Source organism: Python bivittatus, unplaced genomic scaffold (genome assembly GCF_059951505.1).
Source record: "Python bivittatus isolate LINGU-HERP-01145 unplaced genomic scaffold, Pbiv_v1 ctg000180_np1212, whole genome shotgun sequence".
NCBI lineage: Eukaryota > Metazoa > Chordata > Lepidosauria > Squamata > Pythonidae > Python > Python bivittatus.
This window is the reverse complement of record NW_028277047.1, coordinates 5283284-5303311: the sequence shown is the minus strand read 5'-3', so window position 1 is coordinate 5303311 and position 20028 is coordinate 5283284. Positions and strand designations below refer to the sequence as shown.

General features: G+C 48.2%; 2 protein-coding genes, 1 long non-coding RNA gene and 2 pseudogenes across 3 annotated transcripts; 3 read left to right on the top strand and 2 right to left on the bottom strand.

Moving 5' to 3' along the window:
• Window positions 1-393: 393 nt before the first annotated feature.
• On the bottom strand, window positions 394-3549 carry DUSP23 (dual specificity phosphatase 23). Its single transcript, XM_088137402.1, has 3 exons — window positions 3348-3549; window positions 2189-2463; window positions 394-1053 (listed from the first exon to the last, which is right to left on the bottom strand). Exons 2-3 carry the CDS (start codon window positions 2456-2458, stop codon window positions 868-870), a joined length of 456 nt encoding a protein of 151 aa, XP_087993528.1. The 5' UTR covers window positions 2459-2463; window positions 3348-3549; the 3' UTR covers window positions 394-867.
• Window positions 3550-7460: 3911 nt separating this feature from the next.
• LOC103060510 (serum amyloid P-component pseudogene) lies at window positions 7461-8183 on the top strand (annotated as a pseudogene).
• A 717-nt stretch (window positions 8184-8900) lies between these two features.
• On the top strand, window positions 8901-10918 carry LOC103059239 (mucosal pentraxin pseudogene; annotated as a pseudogene).
• An 816-nt stretch (window positions 10919-11734) lies between these two features.
• On the bottom strand, window positions 11735-13835 carry LOC148216371 (uncharacterized). The gene is made up of 3 exons (XR_015795551.1): window positions 13765-13835; window positions 13157-13308; window positions 11735-12613 (listed from the first exon to the last, which is right to left on the bottom strand). It is a non-coding gene; the product is annotated as an uncharacterized LOC148216371 (long non-coding RNA).
• A 22-nt stretch (window positions 13836-13857) lies between these two features.
• On the top strand, window positions 13858-18637 carry LOC148216370 (serum amyloid P-component-like). Its single transcript, XM_088137401.1, has 2 exons — window positions 13858-13957; window positions 17838-18637. Exons 1-2 carry the CDS (start codon window positions 13894-13896, stop codon window positions 18467-18469), a joined length of 696 nt encoding a protein of 231 aa, XP_087993527.1. The 5' UTR covers window positions 13858-13893; the 3' UTR covers window positions 18470-18637.
• Window positions 18638-20028: the final 1391 nt, after the last annotated feature.

Sequence of the window (20028 nt, the reverse complement as noted above, 5' to 3'; positions counted from 1 at the left end):
TCAGCCCCACTTCCTGACCCCCAGCCTGGGGGTCTTCCAAGCTTTTTTAGGGTGCAGAATCTGTTCCTTAAAAAAAAAAATATTCCCCAGAACCCCTGATCAAAAGGGGTGGGGCTTCTGAAGGACAGCAGATAAGCCCCACCCTTTTTGGTGCACCTTAATGACTAAGCCTCCCCCCCACCAAAATCCCTCGCAGGGACTTTTCCCTTCATCCCTTGCGGACCACCACCCTGAGGAAAACTGACATCCAGCTAAATTTTCTGTGTTGCTCCAGCCCAACCTTCGGCAAAGCACGGGAAAACCCTAACCCCTTATTAACGGGGGTGGTTTAATCATAATCCACTAAATAAATAATAACACTCACCAGTCATAATCATCGACTAAAGAAATAAATAACCTGGCAGGCAGAGTATTTTTATTATGACGCACTCTCACCATCAAGGCTATCCTTAACCAGACACTCCCCGCCCACCGCCCCCAAGAGATTCCAAACCTTGAAATCCAGGATTTTCTCGGGATCGGCCTTGGAGTCTTTCCCCACCGATGTTTCCCCTTCTTTTTTCGTCCCTTGCACCAAAGGACAGGACTTGTCAGGTTCAAGAAGGCAGTTTGCAAAATGGCCCGGGACTGCGGTTTGCAAAATGGCCCGGGGCGCTTCTCCCCATAAGGTAAACCTCCTTGCAACTGACTCGGAGGGAGCCAACGGATACGGCAAAGGGAACTTGCACGTGTGGGTGTCTGGGATCCCGGCTGGAGCTGGATCCTGCGGTGATCCCCTCTCTAAGGCCAACCTGTTTCTCCCAGGAGGGAGCTGAAAGGGACACGCTTGTCGCGTTCTTCCCAATGGCACGTCATCCCTTCCTGGAGCTACTTGGTACGCTGGTAGAACTGGACGACCGCTTTCTCCTGGTCGTACGTCTCGATGGATCCTGGCCGCAGCCGACGGATCTCCTGGATGGCGTCCACCCCGGTGATTTTGTGGCTTTTGGAAAGATAACAGGCCAGCATGGTTCCGGTCCTTCCGTAGCCCAGCAGACAGTGAATGGCCACACCCTGGTGGAAGGAGATCATTTCAAGGGTTATTTCCTTTTTTAATATATACATGTGTGTGTGTGTGCAAATTACATATATATATATATATATATGTGTGTGTGTGTGTATGTGTGTGTGTAATTTCTATTAAAACTTTTTAAAAGGAGGTCAAAGTGAATACAAGCTAATACGAAGGAAAGAAGGCACGTGAGCAAAAAGGGGGAAAAAATTAAAGGAAACTTAGAAAGGGAAAAAGATACAAAGCTTCTGATCTTCTTGGCAGCAGTTGTAAGTACAATTATTTTTTTAATAACCTCTCTCTAACGTTACATCAAAATCTATCCTGTCTAATCATCGAAACTATAAATCACAAGCTCGGTTTTTTTTTCATTTTTTATGCAAAAAAGTCCGTAAAAAGTTTCTAGTCACCAATAAATAGTGTCTTTTCTGTAATCTAATGCTTCTCAACCTTGGCCACTTTAAGATGGGCGGACTTCAACTCCCAGAATTCCCCAGCCAGCCCATCTTAAAGTGGGTAACGCATTTCAAGGGTTATTTCCAACAAGAGGCCTCCTTTGCAAGCCCACCAGCTTTGCAAGCCATCTCAGTCTGTAGCTTCCTGGCAGATCGAATGTGCGGTAGACTGCCTCTGAACGTGGAAGTTCCATTTAGAGGTCCCCTCTTCTCACAGCTGCTGATAACATTCTGGCTGAATTTGCACCCCACTCTAGCCTAGGGGAGAACCTACTCCTGACCTTAGCGGGCGAAACAAGCCATCCTGTTAAACTGTCAGGCAATAGAAAGGAGTTTAGAGATGATCTTGGGGAAGGAATGAAAGACGCATTAAAAGACACAATTACACCGTCCAGAACTGAAGCAAGCGTGAGGCAGAAACCCACAGTAGCTGTGCCTTGATTTTATTTCTTGTACGAGAGGGTAGACATTCTGTTATTCCACCCTACACCAGTAAAATAGCCTTCCTGGAATCGCTGCCCTGCCTGTTTCTCGGCCCGGCCTACCTCACAGGGCTGACGTCCCCATCATCATCATCATCAAAAATAAATAAATGCCATTAATTAATTAATGACTCAATCAATTCTTTAAATAAATAACAATAGTGAATAAGGCGTCCCTGGGATATCCTCACCCCCCTTACCTCCCCCTTGGCGTTGGCGTCGTCCACAATCTGTAGGAACCGCTGGATCTGTTCGACCGAGGGGGAGCAGAAGTCAGCAATGCGCAGGCGGTGCACACGGATGCCGGGACACGTGTCGTGGTAAGGCGGGCTCCGCTCGGTGAGCGACACCAGGTGCCGGATGCCGTGTTCGTGCATGTACTGGTAGTGAGCGGGCAGCCGCGGCATGCCTAGGCCAGCCAGCAGGCCTGGGACGACCCAGGAAAAGTTGGGGGGCAAAGCCGACGCCATGGGCCCTGCGGGGCGGAGAGAGAAGTGGATTTATGGCTTCGGGAAAGGGCTGAGTGCGCTGCACCGAAAGGGTGCCACGTTCCAGCTGTTCCAGCTGAGCCCCACCGGGTGGGCGAGAGGGGCCACCCTTCCAGCGCCGGGCAACCTGCGAACAGGGTCCCCCCGCCCGCCCCAAGCAAATGCCCGGGTTGCAAGGCGGGCGGGCTGGAGCCCAGCGCCGGAACGAGCAAGGAGACATCTCGGCTGTGTGGATGGAGGCCGCTGAGGGCGGGGGAAGAATCAAAACATCTGGCGGTTTTGCGCGGAGGCCAACCAGCCGCCTTGCCCGGCTTCTGCAGCCAAGCGCAGCCCCCGAGGGCCGGGCAGGCTCGCGCTGGAGCGGGCAGAGGGTGCAGCGGGGGGCGGCGGGGGTTGATCCCGGAAGCTGCACGTGGGAAGGGCCGCGAGGAGACCCGGGAGCAGCGAAGCCGGAACCCCGCGCGGGGCTGCGAGGTCCTTTCTTGCAAGCCAGCCGGAAGACCCATGGCATTTTTTTGGGGGGGGTCTTTTTGCAATTGCAGGGGAGGCGAGCAGGAAGCGAAATGGCCCCCAGATGTCCGCGGGGACCCCCCGCCTCTCCCCCCGGCCCCCCGGGGTTCTTTCCGCCTTGCAAACCCGGCTAAAAATAAACGCGGGCGGGCAGGCGGCGCGTCCCGGGCTGACCTTGCGGCTGTCCCGCTAACGCGCCTCCTCCAAACGACCCTCCTGACCCGGGAAGGGCCCTGCCCCAAACCCGCCAGTGGGGCACCAGCCTGGCGCCTCCCGCTCTTCCTCCTCCCCCGCCTGGCCTGGCGAGCAGGGATCAGCAGCGGTCGCGGCGCTTTGAACTCCATTTAAGCCACGATTGTACCTGAGATACCGGAGGGGCGCGGACGCCGCGTTCCCACGTGCGGGGCCTGACCCGGGCGCCGGAACGGCCGGCGCGGAATCCACGTGTCGAGCGCGGCGCTTCCAGCTCCGGGCTGACAGTGGGAGGGAGCGTCTCCAAAGGCCGCTCCGCGCCCTGAGCGCACAACGCGGCAGGGACCGTCGTCCAACTCTCAACTTTCCCGGCAGCGGAAACAGCGGCGCCCCGCCGTCCGGAGCCGTCCGGATCGGATGCGGATGGCGGGGAAGGAAATCTCGGCTGTCTTCGCACCCCAGCTTGTTGAACCCGGGGCAGGAATTCAGGCATACGGGCTCCACCGCAGAAAAGCCACCCAAACCTCCAACGAACCTCGCTTGGCCTCTTGGAGAAAAACAGTTCTGGCTTCGCTGCAATCCTGACTTCTGCCCAAGTGGTCGCGGATCGCGACCTTCAAGAGGACTAGAAACATTCCCGGTGGAACACTGATTTCGGCTTCAAGGCCGGCTCTCCGGTTTTGCTGCCGAGAAAAAAGAAGGATAATGCTTGGAAGTGGGGCCTGATGGCAAGGAAAAGTGTGTCTGGTGCCAGATTGGGGGGTGCTGTAGCCCACTCAATGCATTAGAGGTGCTGTAGCCCCCTCAAATGACCTCCCATCTAATCTTTGATTGGTTATATCTACAAAATAAAGAATTACCAAACTGCCCTGCTGCCTAGGTTGATTGTGGTTCCTGTCTGCTTTTTCCATTCTCTTCCATTGTATGGTTTTAACAACTCTTGTATCTCCTTTAGATCCCACCGTCTGGTCACCTTGTCCAACCTGATGAGGTTGACCCACAGTTTTCAGATCTTAGCCAGTGGAGTTGGATTACCAATATTTGAGGAGGTGATTGAATTCCGATAAAAAGGAAGGACACTTTTTGAAGGACACCCGCATACCAAAATTGGCCAGTGCTTTAAAAATAAAATGCAAATTGTTCGTACATTTCACAAGAGTGTGTTATTCTTTGGTTCTGGATTTCCTCCAGAAATTCATTTTTAAAATCTGTTTTGCAATCCTCTGCAAACACGGTCCTTTGGAAGAACAATAAAATTAATAACTTAGCCAACCCTTAGCTGCAGGAAAATATTTTGATTATAATTTCTCAGAGATTGAAGATGACGTTCTTGGAGACATACAGAAATATAACTCAGGGGGTTTTAGCAGCCTATGAACGTGAAATGGGTTGGCTTCTAAAAAGAGGGTGATGTTCTCTTCTGAATGATGTCCAGTTTCCTTGTCTGATTCTGAGAAGGAAGCAAAATCGGTGCCAAGCCCCAGCCTCAGAAAGTTGAAGCTTAGTTAATCCTGAGGTGTGGCTGTCCCTACTTCAGAAGAAGCTTCTGATGATCAAGCAGGACCTCCCTCTGCTTGCTTGCAAATGAATTTGGATGGGACCCTCTTAGACAAGCCTCAAGTCTTCAATCTGGACCTCTAGGACATTTCTTTCCAACCTTCTGGGCTTTGGCCCTACCCAACTGGCTTTGTTGGGCTCACCAAACTTGACTTGGGGTCCAGTTGAGTTTTGGGTGGCTGTTGAAGTCTCCTCCCGTAAGCCCTTGCTACTTTCTAGATCAGTGTTGCTCAACCTTGGCAACTTTAAGACGTGAGGACTTCAACTCCCAGAATTCTCCATGCTGGCTGGAGAATTCTGGGAGTTGAAGTCCACACGTCTAAAAGTTGCCGAGGTTGAGAAACACTGTTCTAGATGAAGGGTCTCCAAAGTTTTTTGATTGTTCATCCTTCTCAGTAAAAAATCTGTGAGCATGCATCTCTAATATATTTAAAAGAGAGCCAGTTTGGTGGGATAGTTAAAGGCATCAGGCTCGAAACCGGGAGACTGTGAGTTCGAGTCCTGCCTTAGGCACAAAGCCAGCTGGGTGACTTTGGACCAGTCCCGTTCTCTCATCCCCAGGAAGAAGACTAGGGCAGACTATCTCCCTAAATGTTGCCAAAAAACTGCAGAGACTCATTTAGGCAGCGGCTTCAAGACAGTCTTGAAGCCACAATAAAATAAAATAAAGCAAAATAAAAAAGATACATGGACTACTGTACGAATATATTATAGACCTTAGAAAGCGTGCTTCCCAAATCTATTCCACGTATTCAGCATCATTTTTGGTGCCTTCATATATTAATATCGCTTCATTCCGTTCTTAATTTTTTTGAGGTTCAAAATAGAAATCTAAACAGCAATTTTCAACTTTTTCTTCCTGCACCCCAAGGGATTGCCATGGCAGGTGTGATCAGATGATTTAAGCTCCGCCTATTTTAGTGTGCACGCAGTGCGTGCAATGCACGTTAAAAGGGGTAGGGCTCTGATCACCTGGTTGCGCCCACCATTTTGAAGTTGGGGATTATCTCTGTGGGTGCCCCTGGCTGATACGTTGACCGTGGTCCATCAGGTATTGAAAACTGTGCATAAATATTTTCCCCAAACAGGGAGGCCCCGATCCCATTTAGGCTCTTCAAACGCTTCAGGCACATCTTTCTGAATGTCGGCACCAGAATGGCCAGTTTTTAGCCGTGGGACTTTTTTTGTGGGCAAAAACACTAAAACTTTAGAAATGCATGTTTTGGGCCAGCGTAAAGCAAAACACCCTCGTTTCCAAACTTAGAGGTGCCGGAGACTCTAAAAGAAAACAAAAATCAAAGCTTTTGGCATCGGGTCCTGGCGGACTCATCTTGGCAGTCCTTCGAAGCCAAAATATTGGCTAAATAATTGTGGTTCCCATGTCTAAAGAGATTATCTGATTCTCATGCAACATTACTGTTTTGCTGGTAGAATACTGGCCTTTACCTGTGCAGTGCTAGAAATAGAACCTGGGTTGTAAATTCATTTTCCTTCAGATGGAGAAGAAAGAGTTTGGATGTTATGTTTCCCAGGGGACGTCTGGATGTATGTGCACGGGCTGTTCATGTCTCTTAATTTTGGGGTGATCCAGGATTATCTATGTGGATAGATGAAGGCTCTGGGGTTCCATGGTGCACTGCTATCTTTGGTGGCCATCAAAAACCAAGTCCTGGCTGAACTAGCAAAACCAGAACTAGTTTGTTCCCATTAGTTGGATCCCATCTCTTCCTGAAGCTCTCCAGAGAGGGGGGAGGCTCACCCCCTCCCAACTGGTTGTGCTGTTGCTCTGTCTGCTATACAATACTAGTGTACAGGGAGGGGGGAGTCCAAGAATCTCATCTCACCTTAGAATGGAAAAGACAAGGAATTGGTAGATGGACCAGATGTCCACCCTCTTCCTGGAATATGGCTAGATTGGGTTTGAAGAATTAGCGGTCACGCTTGTAAGATTACCGCTTCTCACTTTGGTTCTGCCTTCCCCAAAGTGGGTAATGCCAGCTGGGGAGCTTTCGGCTCCCAGAATTCCCCAGCCAGCATGGCCATTGCTGAGAACCTTGGGTGCTGAAGACCCCTGTCTGGACATCACCTCCCAGAATTCCCCAGCCAGTGGAGCCATCGCAAAGAATTCTGAGAGGGGCTGTGGAAATCCATATATGTGACACGGGCCCAGTAAAGGGGAGGATGACATGAATCATGGCAAATACATAAACAGAAAGCATTTCCTGGAGAAAGTCTCAGAAAGAAGCTTATGGGTAATCCTGTCTTTGTTTTAGGTTTAAGAGGAAATTCGGAGCAACATCATAGAGTTTCACAACTCGAGATGTTTGCCTATTTATATATTGATTGATCAATGAGATTTATAGGCTATTAGGGCTCTGTTGGTTTGGACCTGCAAGGAAGACTCTGCTGCGCACCCAAGAAAATCGGCAGAAGAGGCTGTCTGGAGTCCCCGTGACCAGCCAGTTCCTCCATCTTCCACCACGATGGTCCTCCTTCCTTCCTTCCTTCCTTCTTATCCTCGCCTGCCTGTCACCTTTACTGTCACAGCTGTAGTAGCAGAATCTTGCAAGTCTGAATGCACTCCTCCTCCCTCTTTGTGTGAGCTAGGAAGGGGCTTGTCAGACATGTTTTCCCAAGTTACTTTCTTGGCCCGGGCTCAGGCCACTCTTATCTGACCATTGCATAGGTAGCTATCTCCCTTGTGAACCCCTACACGATCTTAGGCATGTGTCCTGCTAACAGAGAAGATGTCTTCTGTCTCCTTCCAGATCTCCAGAACAAGGTCTTTGTTTTCCCGGAAGCTTCTAACACTGCCGCTGTGGTCCTGGATGTCCCCCTTCAGCAGCCCTTGACCAAGGTCACCGTCTGCCTGAGATACTATTCCCTCCTGTCCCGTGCCTGTGGCATCTTCTCTTACGCCACCAAGTCCAGCGACAACGATTTGCTTATTTACAAGTCGAAATCCAACCAGTATGCTCTTCATATAGGTGGCTCGGTAGTAACTTACACGGTTCCTGAGAAGGAGAAACCAAGCTGGGAGCACATCTGTATGTCTTGGGACTCTAGCAATGGGTTGGTAGGGTTGTGGCTGGATGGGCAACCTCTCCCCAGAATGGGCATGAGAAAAGGTTATGCCATAAGCAACGTGGCATCAATCATTCTGGGGCAGGACCAGGATTCCTTCGGAGGGGGGTTTGACGTCAACCAATCCTTTGTGGGGGAAATTGCAGACGTAAACATGTGGCCCCGGGTCTTGACCTCTGATGAAATGAAGTTGGTCTGGAATGATGGCTCCCTTTCTGACCATTTGATTAGCTGGAGGTCCTTGAATTATACACCTAAAGGTTATGTGGTGGTTGAGGATTTGCTGCGTCAGAGTTTCTGGGCCTCCAAAATGTAAGCACCTGCATTTGAAAAAGAGAAGAAAAGGAATTCTCTTTGGGAAAAAAATCTATTTTTCTGCAATGGAATGCAAATAGCCCAAGTAGAGTCGATAATGATTTATCTGCAGATGATCCACGCCTGAAAATCATTCTCATTTCCTTCCAATAAAATACGCTGTTATTCATGATGCCATGAATGTTTCTTCTTCCCTTTTTTAACCACTCTACATCAATAGAAAGTATATGGCTTTCCTTGGGGAAGGGAATTGCACCTTTTCTCTTTGCTACAAGAGGGCTGACTAGAACCGCCCCCCCCCCCCATTCACCTTATGCTCAGACTACTGTAACACGCGTCCCCTGGGGCTGCCCTTGAAGATGACTCGTGTGGCCATTGACGGGGGGGCGGGGGTTCATGAGATCATTGCAATAAAAGAAATTAGGCAATCTGTTTCCTTGCTTGCAAATACAGGTAGTCCCCGCTTAAGAACGAGTTCTGTTCCCAAGGTCTGTCCTTAAGTCGAATTTGTACGTAAGTCAGAACAGTCTTATTGCATCATATTGTATAAGTAGTATTGGGTAATGAACTCGAACCATTGTGGATTTGACTTGAACCATTGTGTATGTAACTCAAATTTTGCTACAATAGGCTTCGTTCTTAACTATGGGCTGTCCGTAAACATTCATCATGTGGCCTTAGAGTCATTTGTAGAAGAATAGCATAGAAATAACAATAACAACAACGACGACAATGTTGTACAAACAATACACTAAAAGTACAGTGCATGGCTACAACTTTCCTCCTCCAGTTTTTTTCCAAAAGTGGGGAAGGGAACCAGAATTATCTTTATTACAATCACCGACCAGCATTTTATGCAATTCTTGTTAAATCGTTACGAGGCTCAAGGTAAGGTATAGAAACATTTTCCAGAAAATCAACAGAGGTAAATAAAATGACGCAGGCTGCCAAACATTTTATCTACAAGGAGTAGAACGGGGGGGTGGGGGGGGAAGCTAAATTAGTTTTTAAAAGCTTAAAACTAATGAAGTAGATTGTAAAGCACGTTGGCGGGCACAAACATGGTTTTATACTGCAAGTGACTTTATTGCCTGACTTGACGTCACTATAAGAAAATGAGAATTTTATCGATTTCTGAGGAATGTCCCTTAGTGGGAAAACTCATTCCCGAGTTTTCATAACCAGCCAGACAAGAAAATCTGGCCGACCAAATTCTCTCCAACCAAATATAAATTTCACACGAGCATTTTGGATGTTCACAACTGCAAAGCCGTTGCAGGACGAGAGACATCTGTGGAAGAGATCCATCCAGGAGACCTCCACTTCTGACCTGACCTTCAGCATGGAGACTCTCCATCCTTTTCTCCTCATCCTGGCCACCTTGTTGGGGGCTTTGGCTCAGAAAGGTGGGTGTCATCTTGACAAGGGAGATTGCCCCCCCAAGATGTCCTGTTGCATCCACTAAACAGTTGTGTTTATGAGTCTAAATGGAGTGGAAGGATCACCCCAAAAAGGGAATGCTACCCTTGAGTTAAGTTCGATTCCAGGTGTCTACAAGGGCACGTTCATGTGGTTTTCTTGACTCTGACCCCTACTCCAAGGAGCAAGCATTGAGCAGGGTGGTGTTGGCCTAGAATAGTTGGGTTGCATCCAAGCTGTGACAATTGTGGCTAGATTCATTTCTGGGTTGAGTTTCCAAATAAGTATTAAAATGAAATACTGGTGTAGGGTTTCACGGCCAGTATCTGTTGGGCGGTGTTGGGCTTCAGGGTTTAGTGACTGTGGTCCTGGAAGTCTGTTGCCTAGACCACGGTCACCAAACCCTGAAGCCCAACACTGCCCTAGCATTAACATGCATTGAGCAGAGATTCCTCCTGGCGGCTTTGAAGCGTCTCTCCAGATGGCTAACCAGAAAAAGAGGCTCCTGAGAAGTGTTGACCTCACCTAGATGGGACGTGAATCAATCATGGATTATCTGTCTTGGTCCTTAAACATTTGAATAGATATTCATCCTGGATTATTGCCTGCTTACAGCAGATTACAGAATCCAAGGGTGCTAGAACAAGTATAATACTGTAAATGCATGAGTTTTCTTAAGAACAAAACAGAAAAGCAGTTCTTCTCTCCATCCCCAGATCTCAAGAACAAGTCTTTGTTTTTCCGGAGGCCTCCGACACTGCCCACGTGGTGGTGCAATCCTGCCTTCAAGAGCCACTGACCAGCTTCACCGTATGCCAGAGGGTGTACACAGACTTGACTCGCCCTTACTCCACTTTCTCTTATGCTACCCAGGCGAGCGACAATGATATCCTCATCCACAAGGCCAGCCCCACTCAATACGTGCTTTATTTGGGACGGTCCAACGTGGCCTTTAACATTCCAGCCACTAAATTTGGGTGGGAGCACACCTGTCTGGCGTGGGATTCCTCCACGGGGCTAGCAGAGCTGTGGCTGAATGGTATCCCTTTGCCCCGCAAGGGAATTTTGAAGGACTACGTTATAAGTCCAAATGCTTCCATCGTCCTCGGCCAGGATCAAGATACCATGGGGGGTGGATTTGATATCAAGGAATCCTTTGTAGGGGAACTCACAGATGTTTATCTATTCAACTGGGTTCTGTCACCCCGAGAGATAGCTTTTCTTAAGCGCAGTCTTTTTGCTTACAAGGCCAGCATTAGCTGGAGATCCTGCAGCTACAAAATCAAGGGTTACGTTGTTCTGAAGCCCTTCCTGTCTCCAGTGGTGTGAGCCTCAGAGATTTTACATCTTGATCATCCACCTAATAAAAATTGAGATATTGCATTCCAAAAAACTCCAGCTTCCTTGTGTCTCCTTCGCTGTTGCTTCATTGCTCACGTTGCACCATTGTTTAGAGTCTGTTTAGGGATTTTTACGAAGACGTTCCATTAGCGACCTTTCCTCTTGAAATATACCTTCTTGAAATAGAAATTAAATAGGAATAGAAACCAAATATGCATTCTGAGATCAATGTGTGGCCCAGAATGCCACCCAGAAGAGAAACAAGGAAGTTCAGGATGTCACAGTAAACCATCTAATTAATACGAGACAAGGCCCGCAAGGAAAGACCCAGCATTTTTATTAAAGATGCTTTCCAGTTGTTGCATAATTGGATGTGTGACAGTAACAATGTTGCTATCTTATTCTTTTTTTTTTCCACTTTCCTTTAGCAGATCTAGAGGTTCCCTCTTAAGGGTACGTGCAAAGTTAAACTAGTTCACCACCAGCAATGGTCCTTAGATCGTTTTTCCTCATTGTCCATTCAATGGGATGGCACCCATGGAAACGCACCCTGAGATAAGTCAAATCAAACTCTGAATACAGCATCTTAGAAAATCAACAGAGAAGAATCCTGGCTTTTGTTTTCAAAAGAGGTAGACATGTTTGATCTTTGTATTGGTCAGAGAGTTTCAGTGCAACGTTTTCTCCAAACATTATCCTTTCTGTCTTTTTTTTTTTGTATAATGTTATTAAAGATCTTTTAAAAAGAAGATAAAATTAATACAAATGAATATAAAGTGAGAAAAAGAGAAAATGGAGAAAGAAATCAAAGAAAAAGCTAAAAGTGCAAGAAAAGAAAAAAGTAAAGTAGAAACAAAAAGAAAGATATAAAGAAGTTGCTTCGGATTTCTTCACAGCAGTTTTAAGTACAATTATAAATTTACCTCTTACTCTGTGGTTACAACATAACTCTCTTCTTTCTATAATCTATTCTATCTAATCATCAAAATCATAAATCATACGTTCATATTTTTGTTTGTTTCATGCAAAAAGTCCAAAAGAGGTTTTCATGTTTCCATCTTTAAAATCCTCTGAATCAATGTATGTATCTGAATCCAGAATTTTCTCGCTTTTTTACATCTCCACCAAACAGGATAAAATGTCCCTTCTTGTTGTTCACATTTCCAACGTACATTTGAAGCGCCTTTATACATTTTAGACAATTTCTCTAGTGGCATAGACCAACGGTACCTCATTTTATAACCATTCTCTTGAAGATTATAACACGATGTAAATTTTCATCCTTTCATCCACACATTTTCCCATTATGACATCTGTATATTATAACCAAAACTTTTAGCCCCCTTTATCATACATTCCTTAACACCTTCTTCTGTTTCAAATTTCAGTAAAAGTTTATTCATTTTCATGTTCATCATTTGTACACAATGCTATTTCATACTCAGTCTTTGAAACAAGCATGGTCCTTTCCCAATCATTAAAATTGTGATTTGGAAACCAGAATGGCGTGGCAGCCACAGGCTTCCCCTGCAACCCTCCTCCCTTCTTGTGCTTAGCAAGTTCCCCTCCGCCCTTCCTTGCATGGCGTGCTGTTAGTCCAACGTAGCACAGCATTTTCTGTGCATTGGATCTCAGCTTGGGCATTCTTTGGGTTGAGGATGATTCGTATGGAGCAGACATGCACAGAGAAGAAAACAAGGAGGGCCCCAGCGAGAAGAACTGGAACCAGAAGAAAATGCTGGTTGAACATAAATGTAACTCCTACCCACTCATGTGCAACTGAGGTGGGCGCAGGGAGTGGGGAGGGTGCTGGATCCCAAATCTAGCTGTAATCTTGCAAGCCTCTGCTCCTAACTGTAGTCTCCTCCTCCTCCTCCTCCTCCTCCTCCTCCTCCTCCTCCTCCTCCTCCCCAGATGCCTGCCTGCCTGCCTGCCTGCCTCTCTTCCATCTCTTCCTTCTCTCTCTTCCATCCTTCTTTCCCTCCCTCCCTCCTTCCTTCCTTCCTTCCTTCCTTCCTTCCTTCCTTCCTTCCTTCCTTCCTTCCTTCCTTCCTTCCTTCCTTCCTTCCTTCCTCCCTCCCTCCCTCCCCTTTCCAGCTCTCTTTCCTTCCTTCCTTCCTTCCTTCCTTCCTTCCTTCCTTCCTTCCTTCCTTCCTTCCTTCCTTCCTTCCTTCCTCTCATCTTTTTCTTCCTGCTTCCTCACACCCCATTCCTTTCCCGGCTCAGTGACAAATAGGGCAGAGGAAACCTAGTGCTTGACACCTGCTGTCACTCTTGGCCCCCAGACCTCTCAGAGGGTCCAATGCGTGGTTCAGACTTGCTCCCGTGTCCTGTAGTTTGGTTGGAAGGGGAGGGAGGAATTCCTTCTTCAAGGCCACCTGCAAAACTCCTCTACTCCACCTTTGTGAAAGGACCTGGGGACAAAACAGGAAATGGCAAGATGACCTTTGCTTTATACCTGAATAGCAGAGTGTTTCAAAGCACAAGAGAAAACCCCCTGACAGAACTTAAACACTCCCTCTCTTTCTCCACCCGTCTTCCTCTGGACGTTTTCTGACCGTAAAAGGAACTTCCCAAACCAGAACGCCCCAAAAATGGCAACTGGGGAGCCTCCATGCCAACACAGGGACATGTTAGAGAGCCGAGCAAAACTCAACAGAAGTTCTCTCCAAACTGTTTTGATTGTGCATCTTATCAATTAAAAAAAAAAATTGAGCATGCCCTCCCAATATATCTATACACATGTATTAGTTTACTAGCATGTTATGTCCACTATAAAGCATGGTACAATGTAAACTATTTCCTGGAGAAACTCCCAGAACGAAAGTTACAGTTAATCCTGCCCCTTGTTCTAAGTTCAAGATAAATACCACAGAGTTTCACCATTTCAAGAATTGGTTTGGACCTGCAAGGAAGACTCTGCTGCGCACCCAAGAAAATCGGCAGAAGAGGCTGTCTGGAGTCCCCGTGACCAGCCGGTTCCTCCATTCTCCACCAAGATGGTCCTCCTTCCTTCCTTCCTTCTTATCCTCGCCTGCCTGTCAGGATCCTTCAGTCAAGAAGGTGAGGCTTAAACCCAGCGCAAGGGCAGCCCCACCTGTTCATTCAGGGTCCCGTGGTCTCCAGAAGCTGGGCGAAATCTGCTTGGCATTGCTGCCAATGGGGCTGTTGGAGCTCCTCTTCATGGGGAAGGGTAGAGCGTGTTTGTCAGTGGGGTGATTCCCCCACAACATGCTTCTGAGGTGGGTTAAGCTAAGAGAGGGGCTGGGCCAACCCCCAGGCGGTTTCATGACTAAGGGGAGACCTGAACTCCTGGCCCTCCATCTTCCCCACTGAACCAGCCTGTTCTTGGCTGAGAAGGAGAAGGTGTCCTGGTGTCCTCCAAGAGTTTCAAGGGCCAAGGGGGGACCTGAACGTGGGTCTCCCACTCAGAGTCCAACGCCTTCCCCACTATCCCTCCCCGTCCAGCACCCCAGGGGACCAGGACAAAAACATAGTTTCTCCACTGGTGAATCCGAAGATCAACAGCAAGTAACATCAGGGTTACCTCTGGACATTGGAAGAGGTGATGGACTCTCTCCTCCCACCCAAAATCTTTTTTAAAATCTCAGCGGCTCTTATCACTCGTTCCTTGGCCACTTTATAGCAATATTTCCAGCAAGGATTGCAAAGTACAGGAGTTAGCTACGTGGCCTGGAGTGGCTGTTGAGAAATTTCCCCCCCTGTACTAAAAGGAGTGTACGAAGCACAACCCCAAATCTTGATATTCATCTTTAAAGTGGAAATGCCACACTTCCTTCTTTTTCAAGTCCAGGTTTAGCCTCGGTTTCGCTTCCATGTGGCCTGCTTTACCCAGCATAAAGTAAGGCACAGAGGCCATAAAATTAAGTTACCATCAACGTTATAAAGAGCATAAATTTAAAATTAGGCAGAGGTCATATGAAAAACAGACTGAAATTTGAGTTAGAATTTAAAGTGGCAACTTTTTCACCATAATAGAAGTGGTGAAATGCAAAGTAGAAGAGTGTAATGTGCTTTACGATGAAAAGTGATTCAATAAGAGTGCAAACACGATCTTTGTGAAATCAAATTAAACCTTGCCTGCAGTCAGATGTGTTCAAATTTGGACTCAGCCATACAGAGGCTGCATTCTACCTTTTCTGGTGTGATGGGGTTTTTTTGCTCCAAAAAGTAAATTGAACCTAAAGAACTTGGGGTGAGATCACATCAAAACCTGAGTAAATTAATTGAGTCATTTAATCCAGCAATCCAATAGCTTCCTTTGGGCATTGTATAACAGGGTGCTGAAATAACTCCAGTTTTGGGATCTATGCAATACATTAACCAGTTTGGCTGGATTCACACAAGGTACATAGTAGCAAAAAACTAAACCAAGCCCAAACTAAGAGTAAGGCTAACCAAGCTTTTCATGTTGTGTGAATTCAGCCTCAGGGTTTCTGCTCTCACTAAGGAAGTTGTGTGAGAACCTGGAGATGTAGTGTTAGCACATTTGAGGGCACTAAGGAGGACATGGTGGACTTCCAGGATCCACCCCCTCATCTCCAATGGCCAACTACCCACCTTTGGGACACCTACAAGCAGGAAGTGGTGGCCAGAGCAACCTTAGAAGTGATCTGTCAACCCTACAAGTAGACTAGAGTAAGTAACCAATGCCGTGTGGGTCAGGACTACCTTTACTGTCACAGCTGTAGTAGCAGAATCTTGCAAGTCTGAATGCGCTCCTCCTCCCCCCTCTTTGTGTGAGCTAGGGAGGGGCTTGTCAGACACGTTTTCCCAAGTTACTTTCTTGGCCCGGGCTCAGGCCACTCTTATCTGACCATTGCGTTGGTAGCAACTCTCCCTCATGAACCCCTACACAATCTGAGGCATGTAAGGCACTTCTCCGCCCTTATTGCATCTGCAGAGTGCCGCCCGGCGGTCCTGTTTGGGATCATCAGGTCCCTCCTTGGTAAGGGGGATGTGGTGGTTCATTTGCAGGGCCGCACGGAGGAATTTGCGGAGCACCTGCAGGATAAAATCGCTCGGATTCATTCCAAGTTGGACTCCGAGCGTGGTGCAGGGTCTGGGGAGATACCAGGGGATCGTCCTTGCCTACTTAGCTGGGAACGATTTGATCCTGTGGTTCCTGAGGAAGTGGACAGGATCCTCCGGACTGTGAGGGCCACCACTTGCCATCTGGACCCATGCCCCTCCTGGCTGGTGAAAGCAGCTCAGGAGGGGACATGTGGTTGGATCCAGGCATCCTTGCAGGAGGGAGTGTTTCCAGCACCCTTTAAAGAGGCGTTGGTGCACCCCTTCCTCAAGAAGCCCTCCCTGGATCCTATTGTACTGGACAACTTTTGTCCAGTCTCCCACCTCCCCTTCTTGGGGAAGGTGGTTGAGAAAGTGGTGGCTTCGCAGCTCCAAAGGGTCCTGGAGGAAACGGATTATCTGGACCCTTATCAGTCAGGTTTCAGGCCCGGCTATGGAACGGAAACGGCATTGGTCGCGCTTATGGGTGATCTCTGGCGGGAGCGGGATGGTGGGAGTGCGACCATCCTTGCTCTCCTTGATCTCTCAGCGGCGTTCGATACCGTCGACTACGGTATCCTACTGGGACGGCTCAGGGATATGGGGGTGGGCGGCACAGTCTTGTGCTGGTTCGCCTCCTTTCTCCGGGGCCGGTCCCAATCGGTGGTGATAGGGAGCAAGAGGTCCCATCCTCGGCCCCTCCTTTGTGGAGCGCCACAGGGTTCGGTTCTCTCTCCACTCCTTTTCAACATCTACATGAAACCGCTGGGCGAGATCATCCGTCATCATGCAGTGAGGTATCATCAGTATGCTGATGATACTCAATGATATATCTCCATCCCTGGTGAGGTAAGTGATGCCGTGACCGCCCTTGTGCAGTGCCTGGGGGCTGTGAGGGTCTGGATGGGGAACAACAGGCTCCAGCTGAACCCTGGCAAGATGGAGTGGCTGTGGGTCAATGGCTCCTCTGTATCCGGGACGTTGTCATCGTTGGTCTTGGATGGGGTGGCACTGCCCCAGACAGACCCAGTGCGTAATTTGGGGGTCCTCCTGGACTCACGGCTCCTGCTCACAGAGCAGGTGGCAGCCGTGGCCAGGAGGGCTTTTGCACAGCTCCGGGTTGTGCACCAGTTATGCCCTTTCCTGGATCGGGATGCCCTGCGAACAGTCACTCATGCCCTTGTTATCTCCCAGATAGACTGCTGCAATGCACTCTACATGGGGCTACCCTTGAAGAATATCCGGAAGCTTCAGCTGGTCCAGAATGCGGCCGCGCGAGCAATTTTTGGGGCCCGAAGAAGGACCCATATAACAACTCTGCTCCATGAGCTGCATTGGATACCGGTTTGCTTCCGGGTCCAATTCAAGGTGTTGGTTATCACCTTTAAAGCCCTACATGGCATGGGGCCAGGTTACCTGAAGGACCGCCTTGCCCCCACGATCTCAACCCGTCCCACCTGATCTCACAGAGAGGGCATGCTCCTGATCCCCGCGGTAAAAGAACTTCGATTAGCGGGGTCCAGAAGGCGGGCCTTCTCTGCTGTGGCCCCCGCCTTTGGAACATCTTGCCCCCGGAGGTGAGACAAGCCCCCTCACTCCAGGCCTTTCGGAGGGATTTGAAGACCTGGCTCTGCCATCTGGCCTGGGGCAGGGAGGGAGGATATCAGAAATGGGGTTGGCTGGCCCCTTAGCGGCCTAGTGTGGCCCCTATTGGCCTCTTGGATTTTTTAGCTTTTTTATTTTTGTAATGTCGGGTTTTTATAAATTTTAATTGTATTTCTGTTTTTAGTCTGTTGTAAGCCGCCCAGAGTTCCCCGTTGTGGGGAGATGGGCGGGGACAAGTCAAATAAATAAATAAAAATAAAAATAAAATGTCCTGCTAACAGAGAAGATGTTTTCTGTCTCCTTCCAGATCTCCAGAACAAGGTCTTTGTTTTCCCGGAAGCTTCTAACACTGCCGCTGTGGTCCTGGATGTCCCCCTTCAGCAGCCCTTGACCAAGGTCACCGTCTGCCTGAGATACTATTCCCTCCTGTCCCGTGCCTGTGGCATCTTCTCTTACGCCACCAAGTCCAGCGACAACGATTTGCTTATTTACAAGTCGAAATCCAACCAGTATGCTCTTCATATAGGTGGCTCGGTAGTAACTTACACGGTTCCTGAGAAGGAGAAACCAAGCTGGGAGCACATCTGTATGTCTTGGGACTCTAGCAATGGGTTGGTAGGGTTGTGGCTGGATGGGCAACCTCTCCCCAGAATGGGCATGAGAAAAGGTTATGCCATAAGCAACGTGGCATCAATCATTCTGGGGCAGGACCAGGATTCCTTCGGAGGGGGGTTTGACGTCAACCAATCCTTTGTGGGGGAAATTGCAGACGTAAACATGTGGCCCCGGGTCTTGACCTCTGATGAAATGAAGTTGGTCTGGAATGATGGCTCCCTTTCTGACCATTTGATTAGCTGGAGGTCCTTGAATTATACACCTAAAGGTTATGTGGTGGTTGAGGATTTGCTGCGTCAGAGTTTCTGGGCCTCCAAAATGTAAGCACCTGCATTTGAAAAAGAGAAGAAAAGGAATTCTCTTTGGGAAAAAAATCTACCTTTCTGCAATGGAATGCAAATAGCTGAAGTCAATCATGATTTATCTGCAGATGATCCATGCCTGAAAATCATTCTAATTTCCTTCCAATAAAATGAGATTTTTTACTCATGATGCTCTGAACACTCATTCTGAATTCTTCTTATTGCAAATAATCCTAAATGCAGGTGTAGGGCCCACAGTACCTCTGCAAACCATCTACAGATATAATCGTGCATGCCTTTTGGTTTCTGCTCCTCCCTGTATTTATCTTCTTTCTTCCCTTTCCCTCTTTGTTTTCCTTCCTTCCTTCCTTCCTTCCTTCCTTCCTTCCTTCCTTCCTTCCTTCCTTCCTTCCTTCCTTCCTTCCTTCCTCCCTCCCTCCCTCCCTCCCTCCCTTTCCTCTCTCTCTTCCCTTCTTCCCTTCTTCCCTTCTTCCCTCCCTTCTTTCTTTCCTTCCTCCCACATCCTCATCTTGCACTGCTTGCTTGCTCAATTAGAGCTTTCCCAAAGAGTGCCACATATCATTATTCCAAGGGTGGCAAAAAACACAGGAGGAAGGGAAAGAAACTTCTAAGCAGAACAAAGACAACATAGGTAGAGCATGTAGAATTCTTTCCTAGCCCTTGTCCAGCAGTGGCTGTAGAAGGCAACTGTATTGTCTTCTGTGTAATGAAGTAATGTGTTGTGTCTGTGTGCGTCTGTGTATTTTCTGCTCAGGGACTTCTCAGGGTGCAGGCAGATGAATAACAAAGAACAGTTTTTCCAAAGAGTGGGAAAGGGCTGCCCTCTGGTGGCTTCCCCTTCATGGATCACTGCCTTGTCGTGGCGAAGGGGCTTGCGTAACTCAGTGAAGCCATGAGCTATACCGTGCAGGGCCACCCAAGACGGACAGGTCATGACAGAGAGTTCTGACAAAATGTGGTCCACTGGAGAAGGAAATGGCAACCCACTCCAGGATCCTTGCCAAGAAAACCCCATGGACAATGTCAAAAGGCTAAAAGATATGACGCCGGAAGATGAGCCCCTCAGGTCGGAAGGTGTCCAATATACTACTGGGGAAGAGCGGAGGGCAATTCCAAGCAGCTCCAGAAAGAGTGAAGCGGCTGGGCCAAAGCCGAAAGGACGTTCAGCTGTGGATGTATCTGGAAGCGAAAAGAAGGTCCGATGCTGTAAAGAACAATATTGTATAGGTACCTGGAATGTAAGATCTATGAGCCAAGGCAAGCTGGATGTGGTCAAACATGAGATGACAAGATTGAACGTCGACATCTTGGGAATCAGCGAACTGAAATGGACGGGAATGGGTGAATTTAATTCGGGTGACCATTATATCTACTACTGTGGGCAAGAAACCCTTAGAAGAAATGGAGTTGCACTCATAGTGAATAAGAGAGTGGGAAAGGCAGTAATGGGGTACAACCTCAAAAACGACAGAATGATCTCAATGCGTATCCAAGGCAAACCATTCAACATCACAGTCATCCAAGTCTATGCCCCAACCACTGATGCTGAAGAAGCTGAAG

Excerpts from the sequence above, each read along its gene's own strand:
- LOC148216370 (XM_088137401.1), top strand. The coding sequence starts at position 13,894 with ATGGTCCTCCTTCCTTCCTTCCTTCTTATCCTCGCCTGCCTGTCAGGA. Across the intron at positions 13,958-17,837 it reads AGGATCCTTCAGTCAAGAAG|ATCTCCAGAACAAGGTCTTT; the intron begins GTGAGGCTTAAA and ends GTCTCCTTCCAG.
- DUSP23 (XM_088137402.1), bottom strand. The coding sequence starts at position 2,458 with ATGGCGTCGGCTTTGCCCCCCAACTTTTCCTGGGTCGTCCCAGGCCTG. Across the intron at positions 1,054-2,188 it reads ACGCCAACGCCAAGGGGGAG|GGTGTGGCCATTCACTGTCT; the intron begins GTAAGGGGGGTG and ends TCCTTCCACCAG.